The sequence below is a fragment of the Pelobates fuscus genome, chromosome 1 (genome assembly GCF_036172605.1).
Source record: "Pelobates fuscus isolate aPelFus1 chromosome 1, aPelFus1.pri, whole genome shotgun sequence".
Classification (NCBI taxonomy): domain Eukaryota; kingdom Metazoa; phylum Chordata; class Amphibia; order Anura; family Pelobatidae; genus Pelobates; species Pelobates fuscus.
Window position 1 is genome coordinate 182,163,028 of NC_086317.1, and position 16,558 is coordinate 182,179,585.

General features: G+C 44.4%; 1 protein-coding gene across 1 annotated transcript in view; it reads left to right on the forward strand.

The window, feature by feature from the left end:
* Positions 1-16,558, forward strand: part of LOC134609480 (platelet-activating factor acetylhydrolase 2, cytoplasmic-like) — a 165,250-nt gene that overhangs the window by 137,793 nt on the left and 10,899 nt on the right. Inside the window, exon 8 of the mRNA XM_063453151.1 lies at positions 15,851-16,021. Coding sequence (XP_063309221.1) covers positions 15,851-16,021 — 171 coding nt within the window. The remainder of the gene's footprint in view (positions 1-15,850; positions 16,022-16,558) is intronic.

A 16,558-nucleotide genomic window follows, 5' to 3' on the forward strand; every position in this document is an offset into this window, starting at 1 on the left:
CATCGATGGCCTCAACAGCCAGAGGTGTCTCTTTTAACTGGGATGGAATAGCATGCTTGGCAGCAAAACCCTGATCTATAAAGCTCTCAGCAGCTCCAGAATCGATTAGTGCCATAGCCTTAACTACTCCCCTCTCCCACTTTAAAGAAACGGGTAACACAAGCCTGAGCTCCTTGTAGTTGTGAATAGAGGACAAAGTAGAAACACCCAAGGCCTGTCCTCTAGAGGAACTTAGGTGCGAGCGTTTCCCGAACGATTGGGACAATTTAGGCGTAAATGACCCCTGACTCCACAATACATACATAAACCCTCCCTTCTCCTGTACTGTCTCTCCCTTTCAGTGAGATGAGTACTGCCTATCTGCATAGGTTCAGGAATACGTAAGTCTTCGAACTCAGAGATTTGAAAGGTAGGCGCTAGTTTAAAGGAGGGTCTACGGGTCCTATCTCGAGTGTTCTGCCTCTCTCTTAAGCGTTCATCAATACGAGATATAAAAGAAATTAAATCCTCCAAATTTTCAGGGAGTTCTCTAGTAGCGACCTCGTCAAGAATTACATCTGATAACCCATTCAGAAACACATCTATATAAGCCTGTTCGTTCCACTTAACTTCTGCCGCCAAGGATCTGAACTCTAGTGCATAATCCACAAGTGTTCGATTGTCCTGTTTAAGGCGCAACATTAATCTAGCTGCATTGACCTTTCTGCCAGGAGGGTCAAAAGTTCTTCTAAACGCAGCTACAAAGGCATTATAATTATAGACGAGTGGATTATCATTCTCCCATAAAGGATTGGCCCATCTCAAAGCTTTTTCAATGAGCAGAGTAATAATAAATCCAACTTTTGCTCTATCTGTAGGATAAGAGCGGGGTTGTAGTTCGAAATGGATGCTAATCTGGTTTAGAAAGCCACGACACTTCTCCGGTGACCCGCCATAACGTACTGGTGGGGTAATACGGGAAGAAGCACCTACAGTGGCTACCTCTAGACCTGAGACTGCAGGAGAGATAGAAGGAGTACGTGTCTCCTCAGGTGGATTACTAGCACGGGACAAAAGTGCCTGTAGTGCCAAAGCCATCTGATCCATCCTATGTTCCATGGCGTCAAACCTGGGATCCGAAGAACCAAGCTGACTGTTTGTACCTGCAGGATCCATTGGCCCTGTCGTAATGTCAGGATCGGGACAGGGATCCAACACGCAGAGTACAAAGAGTGGAAAGGTACGTATACCGGGCCTTAGAATGGCCGGACTAACGTACCGAGAGTAAAGAATAGTCAGAGACAAGCCGAGGTCGAGGGAACGAGAAGACAGATAAGCGAGAGACAAGCCGGGTCAAGGGATAACAGAGAAACAGGGTAGTACAACGAGCCGAGTCAAAACCAAAAGAGCAAACTAGAATACCAGAGCACTGAGTGACTAGACAAGCTAGAACCACGACAGGGCAATGAGCTGAAGTGAGAAGTAAGCTTAAATACCCTGGCTCTGGATAGTAATCACGCCTCTGACAAGTACCGATTGGATATCGGACACTTGAGTGACAGGTCGCTCGTGATAGCGTCATGACGTCACGTATTGAGCGTCCTGCTAGAAAAGGACGTGGATTCCTCGCGGCCGGTGTTTAAGTGACTGGATGAACCGCGAGGAACGGAGGAAACAGCTCGCCTGGACGGATAAACCACCAAGTCTCTACCTCCCTTAGAGGTAGAGGCCTCAGGTACCCTGACACTCAGCCGCTAGTATTTTGTGGAAGTCATGCAGCAATAGCTTGAGGTCGTGTTTGGTTGCTGGGGTCGCAGATTCTGTGGTTTCCATGAGATTGTAGGCCAGCTCACCTTGTTGGCAGTGTTCGCCTGCGGCTCCGGGTGCCTCGGTTCGGGGACCCTCTGTGGATGCCATCTTGGGCCGTGTTTGTTGTTGGAGCAGTGCTCTGACTGGGTGTTGTTTTTTTGGGGAGCATCTTCCCATTGCTGGCATTTGTGTGGGTAGTTCTGGTTGTGTTGGAGAGTAGAAGTCAGAGTCTTCTGCTCCGTAAGCCCTGCAGAGTAGTGACACCAATCTGGCTGTGTGCGTGTGGTGTAGGCCCCAGGCCTGTGTCTCCGCTTAGGCATTTTTGGCGGTGAAAAGAAGGGCATCTGTCGATGCAGCAGGAGCCCCTTGTTCTTTTGAGAGGTATATGATCGCCGGATTGCGCAGGATTGTTTTGATTTGGAGGAGATTCGTTAAGATTTTCAGGAGCCGTTTGAAATGGCGTCTGAACGGCTCCGCTGTTGGCTCTGCCGTCCCTCCCCCCCCCTCTGATAAATCTGTAGTTTTGTTTAAAAATGTTGATGTTGAAAAAAAAAATAAAACATCTTAGATCTATGTAAGAAAGTAGTAGGAAACTGTATACGTACATGGTGGAGTTGTGGAAAAAAAATAAATTATGGGATCAGGCTTATAAAACCTTATGGGAACGTGCCAGGATTAAAATTGATAAAACGCCAGTGACAGCACTATTGCATATGGGTTGGCCAGTTTTAACAACATTGCAATATTTCTTGGCTTTTTAGCTGTGAAAATTTTGGTGTGAAGGAATTGGAAACAGTTGTTGGAAATCAGCCACACTCAGTGGGTAAAACAACTGATATTACAAGTTAAAATGGAAACAGGTATATGTTGGAGAGACAATACCGTAGCCAGAAATAAATTGTTAAGAGAAAAATGTTTTGATCTGGTATTGACATTCACGTAATGTCTGAGTTAAATATGCACTTTAGAGTTCTTAGAAGTAAGGTATAAAAATACAAGACAAGAAAAACCCCATCCCAATTCATCAATTTCCCCCCATCAGCAGAATGTTATGTTGTAATAATGTTAATTACTTTGTATGTTTGTCTAAGTATCGTATGTATATGTTTTATATTGTCTTTTATACAATGGAAAAACGAACAAAGATTTATACACAAAAAAAAAGATGAAAATTGGTTTAGGAAAGTTTCCAATTCATCCTCTGGAACCGATTCTGGTATATTCCATATTCCGTATAAAACGATCCGCAATATCTGCCATTTCTAGTTCCATTGTTTGTATATTCTTTTGTTGTTCTTCAATTTTCTCATTTTGTTATTTTATTATGAAGTCTGAATTTTCTATTCTTTCTTCAATTGAGTTATGTTTTGTATGAATTTCTGCTAGATCATTTTTATAATTTAGAAGATTATCTTTGATTTCCTGTTTTATTTGGATTAACATGGAATTTAATGAAGATTTAAAAAAATTATTGGGTAATCAGCTGTTGATTTTCATCCATAGTTAATTTTAATGGTTCTTTTTGTTTATTAGTTTGTCATGTTATCTGGGGTTCCACCTGATTGTCATTTTGTGGTTGGTCTAGGATACTTTTTTCCATTTGAGGGAAAAAATTAGAAAGTATTTTTTCTTGTTTGGCTACCTTATTCTTGGCAGGGATTTTTGTGGGGGGTTTTTTGTAGCCATTTTCTTTCCCCTTTTTCTTCTTTCTTTACTTTCTCTTTTTAACTAGAGGTTAATTGGCCATGTATGTATGTTTTTTTTTTCTTGTGTTTTTTGTGTGTATATCCCTGTATATATTTTTTTTCCTTTTTCCTTTCCTTTTTTCTTTTTTTTCCCTTTCAATCAGGTAGCCAACTAAGTGATTGGTGTTAACCCAAAAAACTGACAAACTCCCTTTTCCCTACCCTTTTATTCCTTATTCAAATATTTTTACCCTTTCCTTTCCTCTCTTTCCTTGTTGTTTCCAGCCAACTATTGGGTACCAAATATCTTTGCAGTCAGTATTTAATTATATATACAGGTTGCCTCTTTTTTACCCTTTGAGTAAATGGGTAGAGCTTATGAGTTTTATCTATCAGAATTTGAAAAGTTTTTTGTCACTCACAGCTCCTCTCCGATCTTCAGACTCCCACTCCCATCAGGCTCGGCTTCCAGGCTCTCCTAGGCTTCTCAGTCACTGTGCCCCTCTTCGTCTTTCTCCTGTTATCCAAGCCTTGCCATAGCTCCTGCGTCCTCACCCCCACTCCGTCCTCTCCGTCTCTACGCTAGTGTATTACTGATCTCTCGGTTTGGTTCAGTATTTAGTCGCGGCACCACAAGACTCCAGCGTCTATGCTTCCCGTCGATATCCTTGGGTTCTCCCCTGATCGTGTGTGCGTGACATCCTCACGTCATTCCGCGCTCCCGTGTATACACATTTTAGTGTACATTTGTTTGCGCTGTCCACTATTTATTTTTGGTTGTGTTTATTATAAGGGTGGAATTGTTGTAGTTTATTCCACAGTTTTAACCACCTGCACTTTAGCGCCAGATATTGCACATTTTATTCACTAAATTTTACATTTCACTACTTTTTTGTTATTAGAAAGGGATCAATGAAGGAGCCGTTTCATTTTGAGAAGAAGCTGATTTTCTATTTTTTGGGGGTGGGTGGGAGGCAGATAAGCAGCTTAGTTTGCCATGATGGATAAGAGGTCTGCCTAATGATGTGGGCTGTATCTCCTGTCCAATCAAGAAGAAGATAAAAGAAAAAAAAGCTGGTTGAATGTTAGGAAACATACAGTAAATGTAATTTTTTTATTATAATTTTTTTTTAGTTATGTTTAGTTGGTTTTGTACACATGGTATACAATGTGCCAATCAACTGAGATTAGTATTAGCAAAATTAAAGGGAAACTCCAGTGCCAGAAAAACGATCCGTTTTTCTGGCACTGGAGGGTCCCTCTCCCTCCCACCCACCAATCCCCGGTTACTGAAGGGGTGAAAACCCCTTCAGTGACTTACCTGAGGGAGCGGCGATGTCCCTCGCCGCTGTCTCCTCCTCCGTGACGCTCCTCCTTGTGATTGCGTCGGCCGGTGGGCGAGACTAATCTCGCCCACCGGCCGAGGAGACCTAATGCGCATGCGCGGAAGTGCCGCGCATGCGCATTACGTCTCCCCATAGGAAAGCATTGAAAACTCATTTCAATGCTTTCCTATGGGGTTTTGAGCGACGCTGGAGGTCCTCACACAGCTTGAGGACATCCAGCGACGCTCTAGCACAGGTTTCCTGTGCTAGAACCCAGGAAGTGACCTCTAGTGGCTGTCTAGTAGACAGCCACTAGAGGTGGAGTTAACCCTGCAATGTAATTATTGCAGTTTATGAAAAACTGCAATAATTACACTTGCAGGGTTAAGGGTAGTGGGAGTTGGCACCCAGACCACTCCAATGAGCAGAAGTGGTCTGGGTGCCTGGAGTGTCCCTTTAACAATATACTGGTAATGGGCAATAAAGTGCAAACAAGGAGTGTCAATTAGTGCGCTATAAAAAAAGAAAAAACATTGTATGTTGCATTACTGGTGTTGCCACACTCAGTGGTGTGGAACAGGAGTTTTGCCGTAATACACTTTGAATTTCTATAATGAAGTAGAAAAAAATTATACTCCATAAAAGTAACTCTAAATGTGTGATTATAAGGAGAGGTACAGTCTCATAAGTGTTTATTGCCTATTAAGGACGATATGAGAGCCTACAGTTCTTTCTCACATACAGTTCCCTGTATGCCTGAGAGCTGCCCACTGCAGGGCTATCAACTTCCTTTGGCATCGGCACTGTATCGTCTGCCTCCGCTTGGGGGCCAGCTGCCAGTTGCCCATCTCTCTAGAACGGTTCAGTATTACGGTTCTCACAGTTATGTCTCTTGTTACAGCAATAATATCTCTAGGAACTGCCACAGGAGCTGTCGCTGATTTATGTACTCGGAAGGCAGCCGTTACACAGGGGGCATCAGATCTGCCCTTAAGGCCCATAGAGGCTATAATCTTCTGCACAAATGGGAGCAGGGCTTCCCCTTCAACTCTTTCTGGTACCCCTCTTATGCTGATCCACCTGCAGCCCCTTACCAATTAGGGTCAGCTGCTCCTAATCAGCAGGCTGTAAAAGCCAGCTCTGCCTGAGACCTAGTATCTGGTCATTTTGTTTGTTTGTTTTTTCCTGACGGATCTTTACTACTCTGCTGACTGATTTCCTGGACTCTGACCTCTGCCTGCTTTACCGACTACGTTACTCCGCTGCCAGCCCTGACTTCTGCCTCTCGTATTACCCTGCCTTTGGATTTCCTCTTAATATGTACTGCGCTTTTGGTTTTTTGCCTCCTCCCTGTGCCATCTCCTGCAACTGGGCTCCAACTCCTGGTAAACTGTTATATAGAGTCTTCCGGAGATCAGTCTTCCATACCTTCTGTAGGTCAGTAAGCAATCTCTTGATATCTCCCTTTGTGGAAGTAGAAGAGTCATCATCTGACTCTGAGGATAAGTATACTCGCCTCGGGTCAGGAGAGGTAGGGGATAGCCTCTCTTCACCGGAGTCCTCCGAGATCTCTGGGCTATATCAAGTCTTCAGCGCCAACTTAGGTGGTGGCGTGGGTCTCTCGAAGGAAAGCCTATCAGGCAGGTTAATTGTCTCTGGTCGCGGGTGTCTTTTATGTTTGCACCCCATAGGGGGGATTATGGTCAGATTTCAAAGATATTATTTTTTTCGGCTGAAATAGGCTTATGTTTGTGAGGCCGTCTCGAAGCCCCACAGAGATGCGTCTTGTTAGTTGCTTGGTTGGCCACGCCCCCTAGTAAATGTTAATTTTATTCAAAGATCAACTGTGTTATCCACTAAAGCTCAAATGCCCTGTACTGAATGGGACAAAACCATCCAGCGGCATACAGGGCCTTTCCGACTGCAAAATCCAGACCTTGTATATGCTATTCAACGTTGTCCACCATCAGATGGTTGAAATTCAAATCCAGGCCCGGATTATTAAAACAGCTTTGCTGTTATAATTCCTGATTTTTTTAATGAACAGCTAGCGTAACTGACAATATGGAAATTATCACTGTTTTATAAAACTTTTCATATATAGTGGAATCCAGAATGCAGTAATGCAATAATTAAAAAATCCTGTCTGTCTGTTGCATGAATGTTTTCATTAAGCCGTAATGCAATTTTCTTTGCATTTTTGGAATTAGACTTCAAATTTCATCGCTCTGTCTTATCAATTTTCTTTTGACAACATCTTGCATCAATCTTTTTCTTGCGCATGCATACTAAGCAGCTACAAAGAGAACATATCCCCCTGCCTGCAATCCACTGTCCTGGAACTAATGAACCATGCTGTGCTGGTGTATTAGGCATATTAGGGAGTTTACCAAATATGTATATTTGTTCTCTTATGATATTAATTAAGATCCACAAAATTTCAGCATTGTATGCTAATTACGATGTACCTGGCACCTGAACTCAAAGTGCCTTGTTCACATTAAAATCATCTCTAATGATGAATATCTCTCTCTGAGTCTGGGCTACAAATAGCTCAATAGGTTCTTGATATTTCAAGATTTGTGCCATGACAAAGTATTGTGTCTTCTCTTACGTATAAGAGGTTACCTAGGTATTTATTATTTTATAATTAAAGCTTCCAAGTATAAGTCCCTTCGTGGTCACCAATTGTAACCGCTGGCGGTTCCCTTATTTACCACTATAAGGTCTTAAAGCATAGAACTTAGTAGGGCTAACCATACAGATATCTTAGCCATAATTTTATATAGTTAGTAAGAGATCCTCTATTTAACATATATAAATAATTGAGAATACAATATAAAATAAGGATTGTCTTGGAAGCAATAGTGTCTTTTTGGATATTTATTATATAAAAATATAAATATATGTCAGCCTCTCTGTCATTTTAAGATGGAGCAGCGTCTGTCTCCAAGTCTCTCCTCTGTGTTAACATTTAAAAGTACACCTATATATACCTTAGGTGTCGTCATTTTAGGGTCACCATAGTTCATATATGAAAAAGTAACTTGTCTACTTTAAATCAATTTAGGACCTCCCTTTAGATACAAGGCCATAGCTAAAAGCAAGTGCACACGTCATGGAAACTCCCGGACCTGGGGAACTTCCACCAACTTGGGACAAGATGGCTTCCCAAAGTCTGAATGCTTATCTGTTGTTTATACTAAGACGTAAGTGCACAGTCATGGGAGATTTCCGGATTTGGGGAAGTTCCATTAATTTGGGGTTACCACATTATATTGTGTAATGAAAGAGTCGTAGTATAGCCTTGAAGCTTGTTTATGCATTATTGTTATTGTAATTCGTCTGGGACAAAATGGCGCAAACATAATATGCACTGAGATTATTGCTTAAAGAAACATCTATGAAAAACATGTTCCATTTCTAACACCTTGTCAATTTGCAATATCTCTTAAAGACAAAGTACACAGTTTAAGAAATACAACATTTCATTCTAAAACTTGTAATATTTGCATTTGCACATAACAAGTTGTCTGCCAGCTTCTGTGTCAGGCTCACAGTGGATACTGTGCCCACTTGCCCAGTACCACCACTCATATCTGGTGTCACAATAGCTTAAGCTTGCATTTAAAAACAAAACAAATGTTTTCACTGTAATAGATTGAATAGCAGTTAGTTGTCTGCAAGCATCTGGGTGTCAGGCCTTCAGCGTGTACTCTGCCAACCTCTGCAAGTGCACTTTGTCACTCATATCTGGTGTCACTATAGCGTGCCTTTAAAAAGCAAAAAAGGTTTTCACTGTAAGCTAATAGCAGTCAGTGTCCTTCAAGCGGGTGTCAGGCCTTCAGCGTGCACTTTGCCATTCATATCTGGTGTCACAATAGCGTGCCTTTAAAAAGCAAAAAAGTTTTTCACTGTAAGCTAATAGCAGTCAGTGTACTTCAAGAGGGTGTCAGGCCTTCAGTGTGTACTCTGCCAACCTCTGCAAGTGCACTTTGCCACTCATATCTGGTGTCACTATAGCGTGCCTTTAAAAAGCAAAAAAGTTTTTCACTGTAAGCTAATAGCATTTAGTGTCCTTAAAGCGGTTGTCAGGCCTTCAGCGTGTACTCTGCCAACCTCTGCAAGTGCACTTTGCCACTCATATCTGGTGTCACAATAGCGTGCATTTAAAAAGAAAAAAAGGTTTTCACTGTTATAGATTGAATAGCAGTTGTCTTCAAGCGGGTGTCAGGCCTACAGCGTGTACTCTGCCAACCTCTGCCAGTGTACTTTGCCACTCATATCTGGTGTCACAATAGCGTGCCTTTAAAAAGAAAAAAAAGTTTTTCACTGTAAGCTAATAGCAGTCAGTGTCCTTCAAGCGGGTGTCAGGCCTTCAGCGTGTACTCTGCCAACTTCTGCCAGTCCACTTTGCCACTCATATCTGGTGTCACAATAGCGTGCCTTTAAAAAGCAAAAAAGTTTTTCACTGTAAGCTAATAGCAGTCAGTGTACTTCAAGTGGGTGTCAGGCCTTCAGCGTGTACTCTGCCAACCTCTGCAAGTGCACTTTGTCACTCATATCTGGTGTCACTATAGCGTGCCTTTAAAAAGCAAAAACGTTTTTCACTGTAAGCTAATAGCAGTCAGTGTCCTTCAAGCGGGTGTCAGGCCTTCAGCGTGCACTTTGCCATTCATATCTGGTGTCACAATAGCGTGCCTTTAAAAAGCAAAAAAGTTTTTCACTGTAAGCTAATAGCAGTCAGTGTACTTCAAGAGGGTGTCAGGCCTTCAGTGTGTACTCTGCCAACCTCTGCAAGTGCACTTTGCCACTCATATCTGGTGTCACAATAGCGTGCATTTAAAAAGAAAAAAAGGTTTTCACTGTTATAGATTGAATAGCAGTTGTCTTCAAGCGGGTGTCAGGCCTACAGCGTGTACTCTGCCAACCTCTGCCAGTGCACATTGCCACTCATATCTGGTCTCACAGTAGCTTGCACGCATAGTACCACTAATCCAAAAAAAAATGACAGGCAGAGGCAGGCCACCCCGCAGGGTCCATCGTGGTCGTGGTGCTGTGATTCCCTTTGGCCCTAGAATAATGCCCAGTTTTCAGAGGCCACGTACCCTGAACTTGAAAAGTTCTGAGGACATAGTTGACTGGCTAACACAGGACACCCAATCTTCTACAGCTTCCGCTCGGAACCTTGACGCACCATCCTCCTCCAGCTTAGCTTCGGGCACCTCTCAAGAGACCACTCACCCGCCTGCCGCCACCACCAACACTAGCACCACAGCCGCTTCACTTGGTATTTCAGAGGAGTTATTTACACATCCGTTTGAAGAAATGAGTGATGCGCAACCATTATTGCCAGAGGATGTAGATAACAGGGATATGTCTCAGGCAGGCAGCATTACACACATGGACGTACGGTGTGATGATGATGATGTTGTACCCGCTGCTGCTTTCTTTGCTGAGTTGTCAGATACAAGTGAAGCGGTTGATGACGACGATGCGTCCATGGATGTCTCGTGGGTGCCCGCTCGGCAAAAAGAAGAACAGGGCGAAAGTTCAGATGGGGAGACAGAGAGGAGGAGGAGGAGACGAGTTGGAAGCAGGGGGAGGTCGTCGCAAGGAGCTAGTGGCACAGTCAGACAGCATGCATCGGCACCCGGGGTCAGCCCGACAGCACGCCAATCAACGCATGCTGTGTCCACCACCAGAATGCCGTCATTGCAGAGCTCAGCAGTGTGGCATTTTTTTTGTGTGTCTGCCTCTGACAACAGCGATGCCATTTGCAACCTGTGCCAAAAGAAACTGAGTCGTGGGAAGTCCAACACCCATCTAGGTACAACTGCTTTGCGTAGGCACATGATCGCACATCACAAACGCCTATGGGATCAACACATGAGTACAAGCAGCACACAAACTCAAAGCCGCCATCCTCCTCCTAGTCCAGCATCTTCAGCCACGTCAACCACTGCTGTCCTCCTTGCCCCCTCTCAACCATCCGCCACTCTGTCTCTCGCCTTGAGCAGTTCCCGCTCATCTGCCCACAGTCAGGTGTCTGTCAAGGGCATGTTTGAGCGTAAGAAGCCAATATCAGAAAGTCACCCCCTTGCCCAGCGTCTGACAGCTGGCTTGTCTGAACTATTAGCCCGCCAGCTTTTACTATACAAGCTGGTGGAGTCTGAGGCGTTCAAAAAATTTGTGGCTATTGGGATACCGCAGTGGAAGGTACCCGGACGAAATTTCTTTGCACAAAAGGCAATCCCCAACCTGTACTCGATTGTGCAAAAGGAAGTAATGGCATGTCTGGCACACAGTGTTGGTGCAAGGGTCCATCTGACCACTGATACCTGGTCTGCAAAGCATGGTCAGGGCAGGTATATCACCTACACTGCGCATTGGGTAAACCTGCTGACGGCTGCCAAGCATGGAATGCGTGGCTCTGCAGAGGAGTTGTTGACACCGCCACGACTTGCAGGCAGGCCTGCTGCCACATCCTCTACTCCTCCTACTCCATCCTCTTCCATAACCTCCTCGGCTGAGTCCTCTTCTGCTGCTGCGTCTTGCTCCACATCAACGGCACCCCCCCAGTTCCCCAGGTACTATTCCACATCCCGGATACGGCAGTGTCACACCGTCTTGGGTTTGACTTGGTTGAAAGCAGAGAGTCACACCGGACAAGCACTCCTGTCCGCCCTGAACGCACAGGTGGAAAAGTGGCTGACTCCGCAGCAACTGGATATCGGCAAAGTGGTTTGTGACAACGGAACAAATTTGTTGGCGGCATTGAAGTTGGGCAAGTTGACACATGTGCCGTTCATGGCACATGTGTGTAATCTGATCGTACAACGCTTTGTGCATAAGTACACAGGCTTACAGGACGTCCTGAAGCAGGCCAGAAAGGTGTGTGGCCATTTCAGGCGTTCCTACACGGCCATGGCGCACTTTGCAGATATCCAGCGGCGAAACAACATGCCAGTGAGGCGCTTGATTTGCGACAGCCCGACACGTTGGCATTCAACACTGCTAATGTTCGACCGCCTGCTCCAACAAGAAAAAGCCGTTAATGAATATTTGTATGACCGGGGTGCTAGGACAGCCTCTGGGAAGCTGGGATTTTTTTTGCCACGTTACTGGATGCTCATGCGCAATGCCTGTAGGCTCATGCGTCCTTTTGAGGAGGTGATAAACCTAGTCAGTCGCACCGAAGGCACCATCAGCAACATCATACCATTTGTTTTCTTCCTGGAGCGTGCCCTGCGAAGAGTGCTGGATCAGGCCGTAGATGAGCGTGAAGAGGAAGAGTGGTCACATCACCACCAGAAACAGTCTTATCAGCATCGCTGGCTGGACCTGCGGCAACGCTGGAAGAGGATTGTGAGGAAGAGGAGTCAGAGGAGGAATGTGGCTTTGAGGAGGAGGAGGAGGAAGACCAACCACAACAGGCATCCCAGGGTGCTCGTTGTCACCTATCTGGTACCAGTGGTGTTGTACGTGGCTGGGGGGAAGAACATACCTTCATTGAGATCACTGAGGAGGAGGAACGGGAAATGAGTAGTTCGGCATCCAACCTTGTGCAAATGGGGTCTGTCATGCTGTCGTGCCTGTTGAGGGACCCTCGTATAAAAAGGCTGAAGGAGAACGACCTGTAAGTGGCGGAAATGTTACCGAATTACAACAAGTTGGAAAGGATGCAGCATTTGCAAAATAAATTAAAAAGTATGCTTTACACAGCGTATAAGGGTGATGTCACAGCACAACGGGAATCTAACAGGGGAAGAGGTGAAAGTCATCCTCCTCCTCCCACGACCACGCCGGCAAGGACAGGACGCTTTAAAGACGTGTTGTTGATGGAGGACATGCGGATCTTTTTAAGTCCTACGCATCGCCACAGCCCTTCGGGTTCCACCCTCAGAGAACGACTCGACCGACAGGCAGCAGACTACCTCGCCTTAACTGCAGATATCGACACTCTGAGGAGCGATGAACCCCTTGACTACTGGGTGTGCAGGCTTGACCTGTGGCCTGAGCCATCCCAATTTGCGATAGAACTTCTGGCCTGCCCCGCTTCAAGTGTCCTGTCAGAAAGGACCTTCAGTGAAGCAGGAGGTATTGTCACTAAGAAGAGAAGTCGCCTAGGTCAAAAAAGTCTAGATTACCTCACCTTTATTAAGATGAATGAGGGATGGATCCCGAAGGGACTGACAGTGGGCGATACATTCGACTAAAAAAGGCCTGATGAGATGAGCTGCCTTGGGCTAAAAATGGTCCACACGCTGCTGTATTTTAACTCTGAATGCTGGTTGACTTGCGTGACTTATCCGCCACCAACTAGGGTTCAAGCCGCAATGTTTTAGGGCACTTTCTGCCTGTGAAACAAACATCAATTTTTATGGCCGCTGCTACGGCAGTGGCTGCAACAGTACCTAATTTTTCAGGCATGTGTACATGCCTAATTTTTCGTCCCTCTGTTGCTGCACTGTGGCTTCAAAAAACAAACCAAAAAAAAGGCACATAACAGGTATTAAACTGATAGGAATAGTACTACTTAACACACCACTCCTATCTGGTGGCACATTAGATTGCACGCGCAGTGCCCCAAATTTGAAGTAGGAGGACCGACTAAGCATCTTTTTCCATCTCCCGGTTCCTAAAATCGATGCCATATACACGTCCCCTGATAGGGCGCCAGCTCGTTTTTCTCTTGGGCGCCAGCTCGTTATTCTATTTTTCACTTCACTAGGGACACTTTACTGAACTATGGGCACTTAGACCCACTCTTTGTCTTGCACACTGTTATTCCTAGCCAGCATCTGTGATAGGAAATCAGGCAGTCATCTAAACGTTTAGATTGAGCTTTAGCTTAGAACACCCTTGAAGGTGTTTAACCCCTTAAGGACACATGACATGTGTGACATGTCATGATTCCCTTTTATTCCAGAAGCTTGGTCCTTAAGGGGTTAAGGAGATTAAGGCTAGTTTAGAGGATTCTTCTTAGACCTCTCTGAGTCTTTATAGCCCTATCCAGCATTTCTGGAAACTAGCTAAGAGAAAGGGTGTCTGTGTGTCTGTGATACATTTAACTTTATATCACCTTATTGACACTTTATCACTCCGGTCTCCATACTCTCTGCCTATACCCATCTATTTAGAGGGAATTTCCTTGCCCCTGCCAATATTATATAATAGGTAATAGTATTACCATTATTACAAAATTAGGTCTCTGAGGACCGGTGTCCATCCATATCTGCCAAGTGACCCTATGTAGGGGGAACAGTCCCTATTCTGCTCTGTGTCAGTGTGTATCAGAGGCTCTGAGGACAGGTGTCAATCCATATCTGCCAAGTGACCCTATGTAGGGGGAACAGTCCCTATTCTGCTCTGTGTCAGTGTGTATCGGGGATCCTTAGGACAGGTGTCAATCCATATCTGCCAAGTGACCCTATGTAGGGGGAACAGTCCCTATTCTGCTCTGTGTCAGTGTGTATCATGGTCTCTGAGGACAGGTGTCAATCCATATCTGCCAAGTGACCCTAGGTAGGGGGAACAGTCTCTATTCTGCTCTGTGTCAGTGTGTATCATGGTCTCTGAGGACAGGTGTCAATCCATATCTGCCAAGTGACCCTATGTAGGGGGAACAGTCCCTATTCTGCTCTGTGTCAGTGTGTATCAGGGATCCTTAGGACAGGTGTCAATCCATATCTGCCAAGTGACCCTATGTAGGGGGAACAGTCTCTATTCTGCTCTGTGTCAGTGTGTATCATGGTCTCTGAGGACAGGTGTCAATCAATATCTGCCAAGTGACCCTATGTAGGGGGAACAGTCTCTATTCTGCTCTGTGTCAGTGTGTATCATGGTCTCTGAGGACAGGTGTCAATCCATATCTGCCAAGTGACCCTATGTAGGGGGAACAGTCTCTATTCTGCTCTGTGTCAGTGTGTATCATGGTCTCTGAGGACAGGTGTCAATCCATATCTGCCAAGTGACCCTAGGTAGGGGGAACAGTCTCTATTCTGCTCTGTGTCAGTGTGTATCATGGTCTCTGAGGACAGGTGTCAATCCATACCTGCCAAGTGACCCTATGTAGGGGGAACAGTCTCTATTCTGCTCTGTGTCAGTGTGTATCATGATCTCTGAGGACAGGTGTCAATCCATATCTGCCAAGTGACCCTATGTAGGGGGAACAGTCTCTATTCTGCTCTGTGTCAGTGTGTATCAGGGGCTCTGAGGACAGGTGTCAATCCATATCTGCCAAGTGACCCTATGTAGGGGGAACAGTCTCTATTCTGCTCTGTGTCAGTGTGTATCATGGTCTCTGAGGACAGGTGTCAATCCATACCTGCCAAGTGACCCTATGTAGGGTGAACAGTCCCTATTATGCTCTGTGTCAGTGTGTATCAGGGTCTCTGAGGACAGGTGTCAATCCATATGTCAAGGTGTCAATATGCCATATGTCAGGTGTCAATCCATATCCATTGTGATTTAGGAATGTTAGGTGATTTATGCCCTTTATGGATTAAAACCAGACTCTGCATCAACTGTGTAATTTTCCATGGGAGTTTTGCCATGGTTTCCCCTCCGGCATGCCAAAGTCCAGGTGTTAGTCCCCTTGAAACAACTTTTCCATCACTTTTGTGGCCAGAAAGAGTCCCTGTGGGTTTTAAAATTCGCCTGCCCATTGAAGTCAATGGCGGTTCGCCGGTTCGCGAACGTTTGCGGAAGTTCCCGATCGCCGTTCGCGAACCGAAAATGTTGTGTTCGCGACATCACTAGCCGTTAACAATAAAATCCGATAATGTAACAAAAGCAGTATGTCTAATATGTTTTTTGCTACTTGGGCTTATTCGTGCTCCTCTTAATCGTTGCTATGTTTGTCCATTTTGTCTTCCATCCCTCTCTCATCAGCTTAGCTTTTTCCAACTTTCCCTCATTCTTTCTTATGTTACTTTATATTTTCATTTTTCGCTTAGAGCTCCATCACAAATATTTATCCTTTCTATGCTTTCTACCAAACTGTTAACAAATTGCCTGTTTCATATCGGTATCTTTTTTACCTTCCAGGTGTGCGATTGCATTGGATGCGTGGATGTTTCCTCTGGAAGACACTTCATATCCAAAAATCCAAAAGCCAACATTATTCATAAACAATGAACATTTCCAAACTTCCTCCAGTATTCAGAAAATGAGGACATTGAGTTTGGGATGCAAAGATAGTAAAATTCTGACTATCTTGTAAGTTGTAGAAACTTTTCAGACAATATTTCTAGAATGTAATGCCGTATAACCGAAATGGGTGATATTGGTGAGAGGAGAATAGTCATGGGTAACCAGTATTATGATATTGCAAGTAGAATTTTTTTCATGGTGTATCTATAGACACTCAGCTTAATAAATCACTTCTGAATGGCTACAGAAGAGAACAAGGATTAAAAGAATTTGCAGAACCAGCATCTTCAGCTTCCAAGTGCATTAAATGTTATATATCATATATTTGCAAATATGCATGTCTGTTTTACAACATTCCACCACTAGGTGGTATCCTTATTGACTTTTTATTGAGTATCTCTTCCTTCTTATAAAAAAAAATCATTGTTTTTTTATTGGTTGGCAAATCTTTTCCCCTAATTATATTGCCGTGTATGTGATATGTCAACATGAAAAATACGGTATTTATAAATTATTATAGTAAGCCATAGACAGTCATATGAGCAACAAATTTTGTAAGTTTGATTACTATAATGCACTGCTGTCCAACCCAACTAGCAACCC